The sequence below is a fragment of the Arachis stenosperma genome, chromosome 10 (assembly GCF_014773155.1).
Source record: "Arachis stenosperma cultivar V10309 chromosome 10, arast.V10309.gnm1.PFL2, whole genome shotgun sequence".
Lineage (NCBI taxonomy): Eukaryota > Viridiplantae > Streptophyta > Magnoliopsida > Fabales > Fabaceae > Arachis > Arachis stenosperma.
In genome coordinates, this window is record NC_080386.1 from 74,060,330 (window position 1) to 74,069,854 (window position 9,525).

The 9,525-nt window shown below is 37.2% G+C and overlaps 1 protein-coding gene across 1 annotated transcript; it reads left to right on the forward strand.

Annotated features, from left to right (window-relative positions):
• The first annotated feature begins 4,252 nt into the window (after positions 1-4,252).
• LOC130957235 (uncharacterized) lies at positions 4,253-4,687 on the forward strand. The gene has a single exon (XM_057884106.1). It carries the CDS (start codon positions 4,253-4,255, stop codon positions 4,685-4,687), a length of 435 nt encoding a protein of 144 aa, XP_057740089.1.
• Positions 4,688-9,525: the final 4,838 nt, after the last annotated feature.

Below are 9,525 nucleotides of genomic sequence, written 5' to 3' on the forward strand. Positions count from 1 at the left end.
GAAGAAATTTTTTGTGTTGAACTTGCTTCAAGAATGTATTTTGGAACATAGTGATTGAGCTAAGAACATAAGCATGTAAGTTTTGAGCCTAATTGTGTGGTTACATTTTATAACCATTTATTTTCATTCTTGTGTGCATTATTCTCTTTCTATGATTGTAATCTTTGATTTTTCTGATTCTATATGTCCATTACTTTGTGTATGAATGCATTTACATGATCGAGGCCATCATTTCAATAGTCACTTTTCCCAAACGGCCTTAATCCTTTTATCTACCATTGCTAACCAACTTTGAGCCTATGATAAACCCTCTTTGTTCCTAAAAAGAGTGCATCAAAAACCCTAAGTGAAAAACCATGAATGTCCCTAAATTTGGATCCTTGATTAGCTTAGGTGAGTTAGGATGTGTATCATTCAATTGGGAGGGTATACTTGGGAATTTGGGTAGATATAGAGGTGTATTGTAATTGTAATTGAAAATTCTGGGATTCGGGAACATACTCATGTGTTGAATGATTGAACCATATGCATTGAAACTTTTGTACATGAACCCCAAGGAAAAGAGGACCAAAAAAAAGAGAAAGAAGAATTTCATATGTGTATATATGAGAATGTATGAAAAAGAAAAGAAAGGAATATATATATATATATATATATATATATATATATATATATATATATATATATATATATATATATATATATATATATATATATAAGAAAAGAAAAGCAATGAAAAGGGACAAAAATGCCCCAAGACAAAGTAATAAAAAAAACAATGCATATGGCATATGAATTAAAAGGAATGCATGAGTGTGAAAAAAGTGAAACCCAAGGGCAGCTAGGTAATGTATTATAGTTGTATATGTTGTTTTATGTGTCTAGTGGGATCCTAGGTTATTCAAGGACTCAAATTTTAAGCTCACTTGACCATATGCATCCTTACCTTCACCCTAGCTGCGTTACAACCCATGATAAGACCTCGTCATACTTGTAAGCATGCATTAAGTAATTGTTGATTGTTAGATGAAAGACAAATCTTGGAAAGCATGATTAGGAGAGAATTGAGTGACGAACCCTATACACTTGAGCACATAGAGCGGATAAACGTCCGGCGAAGGTTCGATGCTCAACTCCTTGTTCCCGGCTTTCACAACCGTTCATTTAGCAAGTTATATGCACTCCATAGTGATACTCATTTTGGTAGGATTCATGAACTACACATCATTTTCACCTTATATGCTCACATGTGTTCTTGGAGGATGGATTTACCCTTGACCAAGTAGATAGATAATTTTACATTAGTTGCATGCATTCACTTAGGTAGTTTGCATTTCATAAACCCTTTCTCACCATGATCTTTGGTCTTTTTATTTTAAGCATGAGGACATGCTTGGTTTAAGTGTGGGGAGATTTGATAAACCCCAATTTTGTGGTTTAACTTGTGCTTAATTTGGGGGTTTTTGTCAATATTTCTTGCACTTATTCACAAGAAATGCATGGTTTTGTGTTCACTTCCCAATATTGCTCCATGATAGAAAACATGCTTATTTTGCCTTGGAATTGCTATATTTTGATCCTCTTTATTGCCATTCGATGCCGTGACATATTTGTTGAGTGATTTCAGAATTAATAGGGTAGGAATGGCCTAGAAGAGAGAAGAAAAGCATGCACAAGAGGAAGGAACATGAAGATTTGGATTTTGGAAACTGCAGCATCGACGCGCACGCGGACATCACGCGCATGCATGGATGAGGATAGCTGGAAGCGGCGCGCAAGGATGGATACATCCGCACAGGCCAGAGAATTCCAACCGACGCGCACGCGCACTTGGCGCGCACGCGTGGATCACAAAAGCAATCGGCTCTGAGGCTCATGAGGCCCAATTTTAACCTGTTTTTGCATGGAAAAAGACCCAAGGATGCTAGGGAGAAGGGGGGATCAATCATTTTACACTAAGACACATTTTTCTAGTTTTTTGGGTTCTTTGTTCTTCTAGAGAGAGAAACCCTTGTTCTTCTCTAGATCTAGCTTTAATTTGATATTCCCTTGTTGAAACTCTGAATTGGATCTTGTTAATTACTAGTTTGATTGTTTAATTTGAATTCCTTAGTATATTTTTGCTTAGATCTTGTGTTAGTGTATGAATTCTTGTCACTTGTCACTTTATACCAATTGCATGAATGTTGTGAATCTTGACTTGTTGATGTTACATTGCTGATTTTTATGATTAATTGTGTTGTTTGAGTGATTGTAAGTTGATATTTGTTAGTGGGTATTTGTTAATTTCAATTCGATTGCAATTTGAACATGTCTTTTGTTAATGCTTACAATGTGTTTGATGAATTGATTACCTTGATTATGGAGTAGTTCTTTTTACTCTTGGCTTAGGCCAAGGGAATTGGGTAAACTTGAGTCATTGGGTCTAATGGATTTGATGATTTAGGAACCCTTAGTGGTTAATTTGATAACCATTGACACTAGCCTACTACTAGGTTAATTAGTAATGAGGTTAGACCTTATGGGTAGATGTTGACCAAACCATTTAACTTACTTCAAGTATAGAAGTAGACTTCATGGGTTTGGTTCCTCATAATTGTCAAGATATGGTTATTAGACAAGGATAGTGACCCCAATTCCCATGCCTAGCCAAGAGTTGCTTTTATCATTCATATTTGAAAGCTAAAATTCTTAATTGTCTTCCCTTAGTTGTAGTTATTGTTTAGTTGAGAGTAGAATTAAATTGAATGTTATCTTCTTAGTTTGAAATTGCTCACATCTTGCTTACTTATTTGAATTAGTTCTTTGCACTTTAGATTACTTGTTTGCTAAGATTCGTAGTTTACTTTCTTGCTCATGACTTACAACCCCGGATTTCTAACCAATGTTGAAGCACATGTTTGCCCATTCCTTGTGAGATGACTCGAGGTTTGAATACTTCGGTTATTTTATTGGGTTTTAACTTGTGACAACCAATTCTTTTCTAAATTTGATGTGAGAGTTATTTGTTGGTTTAGGGCAATACCTACAACGGAAATATTTTGTGAAATTCCTTACTGACAACTTTCTCGCCCCATCAAAGGTTGATCGAAGTATTTACAGTGCTCCCTCTTGCGATGAAGTTGCTGCTTTGATTGTTGGAGATTTTGATTCGTCGGATCATGGTCGTGACATTATTGTTCGATTTACTGGTGGTCAGTTGCAACGTATTTATGAAACTCATGCTTTGTATTGGCCCTTACAGTATCCTTTGTTGTTTCCATATGGCAAGGATGGTTACCAACTGAACATTGCTTATCGAGGTGAATAGCCTGGATATGTTCCTGGAAGGAGAACAAGGGTTTCCCTCAGGGAATTCATATGTTTTCGTCTTTAGATTAGGGAGCACGAAGATGGAATTATTCACAAGTGTAGGCAGTTATTTCAACAATTTGTTGTTGATTGTTTCACCATGATTAAGTCCCAAAGGTTGTATGAGATTAGAATGAAGCAAAGTACAATTATAGGAGAAGTCCTTCAAGGAATAGAGGAGGCTATGCGTCGTGGTGATGATGAAGCTTCTTCAATTGGGACATGAATCATTTTGCCTTCTTCCTTCACTGGTGGTAGACGTTATTTGTTTAACCGTTGTCAGGATGCCATGGCAATTTGTAAACATTTTTGCTATCCAGATTTATTCCTCACTATTACGTGTAATCCAAATTGGCCTGAATTTTAGCGATTCACAGAGCGAGAGCGAATTTCCAAACTTGACGTCCTGATATCTCTTGTCGTGTCTTTCATGCCAAGTTGAAGTGCCTTCTTAGCGATCTCAAGGAAGGTGTGTTTTTTGGTCCACTGAATGCAGGTATGTTCTTTTTTTGCTTAGCATCTCAATTTCTGTCTGTTGTCTTCGGACATATCGTTGTCTGGCTTCTTTAGGATGTTTTTGTATTTTTTAGGTATGTATACTATTGAGTTTCTAAAAAGAGGTCTACCGAATGCACACATGTTACTTTGGCTTAACGGGGAAAACAACTTACAAAGTGTTGAAATTGTTGATGAATTCATATGTGCCGAGCTACCCAATCCCCAGAAATTTTTATCTCTTTATAATGTCGTCACCAAGTACATGATCCATGGTCCCTGCGGTCGACTTAGACCGAGTTCTCCTTGCATGAAAGATGGTAAGTGCTCAAAATTTTATCCGAAAAGATTCATTGACCAAACGAGCTTTGATGAAGATGGATATCCAATATATAGACATCGTAATATGGGTGTGACAGTGAAGATCAACGATGTTGATATTGACAACAGATTTGTTATGCCCTATAATCCACTACTGTTAATGAAATATCAAGCTCACATAAATCTTGAGTTCTGTAACAAGTCAAACGTCATTAAGTATCTTTTTAAGTATGTCAATAAGGGTTCATATCGGGTGACTACAACTATTGGAGAAACATATGATGTTGGTGAATCTTCTCAGGTGGTTGATGAGATCAAACAGTATTACGATTGTCGTTATTTGTCACCGTCTGAATCCATGTGGAGAATTTTTGCTTATGATATTCATCATAGATGGCCATCGATACAGAGGTTGACTTTTCACTTGCCAAACCAGCAACATGTTGTATTCGATGATGCTGATATCACTACTCATGTTTATTTGCGCAACAAAGATTTTCTGACGATGTTTATTGGTTAGATGATGGCCAATAGGCGGTTCCCGGAGGGGCAGTCTTTAACATATGTTGAATATCCAAGAAAATTTGTGTATTGTTCGAATAGCAGGGAGTAGAAGCCAAGACAGAGGGGATTCTCAATTGGAAGATTGAGTTTCGCTCATCCCTCATCTGGTGAACTTTTCTACATGCGGATGCTTTTGAATGTGCAGAGAGATTGTACCAATTTTCGAAGTATAAGAACCATGAATGGTGTTACTTATGATACATTTCAAGAGGCATGTTCCACCATGGGATTCTTGATAGATGATAAGGAGTATGTTTCTGCTATTAAGGAAGTCGCCGAGTTAGTGTCAGCTACACAGCTAAGGAGACTTTTTGTGATGTTGTTGCTATCTGGTTCCATGGGAAGACCTCTGTCAATTTGGGAATAAACTTGGGCTTATTTGTCTGATGATATTCTTTATCGCAGAAGACATGAGCTGCAATATTCCGGTAAAATTTTTTTTCATGATGAATTTATTATATGACAGGAAGACACACACGCACGCACACAGTACAGAAATGATGTTATGGTGCTAATGTTTATTAATTATCGTTAAATGTAGATCTAACGATGAGTCAGGACGAGTTGCAAACATTTTGTTTGTTGGAGATTGAGAAACTATTGCAGAGTAATGGAAAATCATTGAGAAATTATGCTGGCATGCCAGTTCCTAATAACTCTTTAGTCTCTCAATTTAGCAATTTGATGCTATTGCGTGAGTTGCAGTATGATACTATTTCTTTGACTCGTGAGCACGATGAAAATATCTTAAAGTTAAATAAAGAACATAAGGTGGTCTACGATAAAATTATTGATTGTGTTTCGAATAAGAGGCACAGGTTCTTTTTTGTGTACGGGTTTGGTGACAGTGGAAAAATTTTTTTTACAGTGTTTTGTCAGCTAGATTGTGATCTGAGAAAAAGATTATTATAAACGTTGCTTCTAGTGGTATTGCTTCTCTGTTGTTACCTGGTGGTAAGACGGCGCATTCAATGTTCAATATTCCTGTTGAGTTGATTGAAGACATTGTTTGTTGGATTAAGAAAAATAGTCCAATAACTGAGGTAGTCCGATTGGCCGATTTGATTATTTGGGATGAGGCACCGATGACTAACAAATTAGCATTTGAAGTGCTCGATAGGATGTTGCGTGATATAATGGTTTCGGTCTCTGATAGGAATAAAGATTTACCTTTTGGTGGGAAGGTGGTTGTTCTTGGTGGTGATTTCAGGCAGGTCTTGCCAGTTATTCCAAATGGTTCTCGTGCTGAGATTGTGATGGCGTCCATAAATTCTTCTATCCTCTGGAAATACTGCGAAGTTTTGCGATTGACAAAAAATATGAGGTTAGCAAGTGGATTGGAACAATCAACTGCTCAGGAGTTAAGGTCGTTTTCAGATTGGAAACTTTAAACCGGTGAAGGTCGATGTAGAACTCTGGTCAATGAAAAACTTTTTGTTGATATTCCTTCTGATCTAATAATTCCTATTTTGGAAAATCTAGTAGAAGATATTGTAAATACAATCTATCCGAATTTGGTTCAAAATTATCGTGATCCAAGCTATTTCCATGATAGGGCAATACTGGCTCCGACTGTCGAGAACGTTGAAGAGATAAACAATTATATAATTGAATTGTTGCCTGGTGAGGAGAAAAATTATCTCAGTACTGATTCGATATGTGGTAGTGATGCCTATTCTGATGTTGATGTTGATTGGATAAATGTTGAATTCTTGAATCATATTAGGTGTTCTGGTCTACCTAATCATTCGTTGAAGTTGAAAATAGGCGTGCCTATTATTTTGTTGAGGAATATTGATCCAGTTGGGGGTTTGTGTAATAGGACTCGACTTGTTGTGCGAGATTTAGGGACAAATGTGATCGGTGCGGATATTGTTTCTGGTAGCAATGTTGGGGATAAAGTTTTTATCACCAGAATGAATTTGATTCCGAGAGATACGGTTATACCGTTTAAATTCCAACGCCGTCAATTCCCATTTTCTTGGTCGTTTGCAATGACAATCAACAAAAGCCAGGGTCAGATATTATCAACAGTCGGTTTGTTCTTGCGTCGTCCTGTGTTTTGTCACGGTCAACTTTATGCACCTCTTTTCTGAGTTAGGAATAGAAATGGTCTGAAGATTTTACTTTGTGATGAAGGATTAGTTGATCCTACCAGGACTGAAAACGTTGTATTTAAGGAAGTTTTTAATAAGATATAATGTATTTTTTTGTTATATTTTCCAATCTTATCTATGTAATTTATAATTTTGTTTTGGTCTACATTTTCTTTAGAAAGGGACATCTTTGATGAATCCATATTTGATGATAACTTTTAGTTAGAATTGAATGTATTTCATCACATAAACTCGCATTTATTCCCTTGAATAGCATGCTTTTGAACTTTCCTCCCAAATTGTGCTTGATTATGAAAATATGCTCTTTTGGCTTAATTTGATCTATTTTTATTCCATTTGCCTTCCATTCGATACCTTGATGTGTTTGTGAGTGATTTCAAGTGTATAAGGCGGGAATGGGTTGGAGAAAATGGAAGAAGAGCTTGCAAAGTGGAGGAAACATGAAGAATCAAAGGAGTTGAGCTCAGAGACGTGTGCGTGCGCACAACCTCTTGTGCGTCCGCACAGGAGCCCAAGCCGAGCGCGTAGATCAATTTGAGCGCGTCGCGCGTCCCGCCAAGCATCGCCTAGTATGTGTGCGCATAGATACTCGTGCGTACGCACAGATACTCGTGCGTACGCAGAGAAGGGAATTTTCACAGAGTGTGCGGACGCACACGCCTGTGCGTTTGCACAGGTGTCCGCGCATGACTTCATTAGAAAGGCACGTGACTCACGATTTAGAGGCATTGGAGGCCCATTTCTGAAGTCTTTTAGCTCATATTGGAGGGGAAATGAAGGAAACAAGATAGCATAGCATTAGGATAGTTTAGGAGTAGAATAGAAGGTTTTTAGTTTTAGTTTTCTCTAAGTTTTTCTCATCTTCTCCATTAGGGTTTCATTAGGATTTTACATTCCAAGTGCCATCTCCATTTTTTATCATTGAATTTTGCTAATCTCATTGTAAGTATTTTCTTGTTATTACTCTTTATAGTTACATTGTCATTACTATTTCTTCTCATTCAAGTTATAGTTCAATTTTGCTTCTATTTTGCAATTTCACTTTCTAGTTGATGAGTTTGATGTTTGGTGTTTGTTCTATGCTTTCTTATGCTATTCTTGTTGATTGAAATCAATTGTTGCTTTTAATTTAAAGTTTTTTCTTATTTTTCTCATGTTTAAGCTTTTTGCCCACCAAGTGTTTGACAAAATGTCAAACATGGTTTTAGGCTAAATTTTTGTCTCTTGGCTTGGGTAAGGTGAGAACTTGGGTACCTAGAGTTGGAATGTCCAACATTTAGTGTCAATTCTTGGGTTGTTAATTGTTCTTGTTCCCACTGACGCTAATTTGTTGCTAAGGCAATTAGCAAGCAATTTAGGATTTGTGGGTTAAGGACACTTATACTCATTTAACTTACCTTCCGATGTGAGGGTTGATCAAGTGAGACTAATCCATCATAATTGTCATAGTTGTGGTTCCAACAAGGAAATGATCCTTAGCTCACTCCAAGCCAAGACCTCTTTTTATGCTTTCAATCTTTCATACATTGCTATGTTAATCTCTTTCATACTTGTTTATATTACATAGTCGGTTTTTTAATTTCTTCATTAGTTTAATCATTACAATTTTGCATGTTCTTTTATTGCTTTATATGTTCATTTTTTCATTGACAACCCCTTGATCACTACAACCGGAATTTGCACACTCATTGCCTCTTAAGTGATTCCTTGGGAGACGACTCGGGAGTCAATTACTCTCGGTTTTAAATTGGTTTTGAGTTGACACACATCTTATGATTTTCCAAATTGGTTGGCGACCGATTGTTGGGTTTGGGTCTATACTTACAACGTTAATCCTATTTTGAGAAATCCCAACTCGTACAATTAGGCGCCATCAAATTTTTGGCTCCGTTGCCGGGGATCTTCACTTTAAGTGCAATGAGTGCCATGATTTTGGTTGTGTAAATATGTGAATAGTATGAATAGTTGATTTTTGGTTCGCTACTTGGCATTAATTGTAAATACTACTTTTCCTTTTTAGTTAGTCTTGGTAGTTCTAGATTGTTAAGTTAGTTCTTGTTTACTTGCCTATTTTTCTCTTTTGTTTTGTTTTGCCTTTCATAATTGCATGCTTTCATTGCCTCCTTAGTTGAATGACACAGTCGCTTCCAAACCCGAGGTTGGCCACTTTTGACCCAGAAATTGAAAGAACTTTAACTCATATAAGGCAAGCTCGGCGCCGGCTAGCTTTTGTGAATAGTGAATCGGGCTCCCTTGAGGACCATTCCCATTCACTATCACCACCAATCCGTGACCATTATTCTCCAATCAACGAGGAGACTCTATATTCATCTGTGGAGAGCACTGAATTATCTTTGAGTGACTCAGGTGACACCGTCAAGGTGGATCCACCTCGAAGGATTACTCTAAAGGAGGTCAGAGCTCCTGATCTTAACTTGCATCCACTTCAAATTTTGTATCCAGCCTTGGACCCAAATTTTGAGCTTAAGTCTGGCAAAATCAACTTGCTCCCCAAGTAAAATAGATTGCCTGGGGAAGATCCTCTGAAGCACCTTAAAGATTTCCAAGTTGCATGTGCAACTGCAAGAAGACATGGAGTGGATAAAGCCGCCGTGTTGGTCTTCTCTTTCCCTTTCTCTTTGGAGGGAAAAGCGAAGGAATGGTTTTATATTCAGCC

Bases quoted from the DNA above. Each gene is read 5' to 3' on its own strand.
- LOC130957235 (XM_057884106.1), top strand. From the start codon at position 4,253: ATGGGTGTGACAGTGAAGATCAACGATGTTGATATTGACAACAGATTT.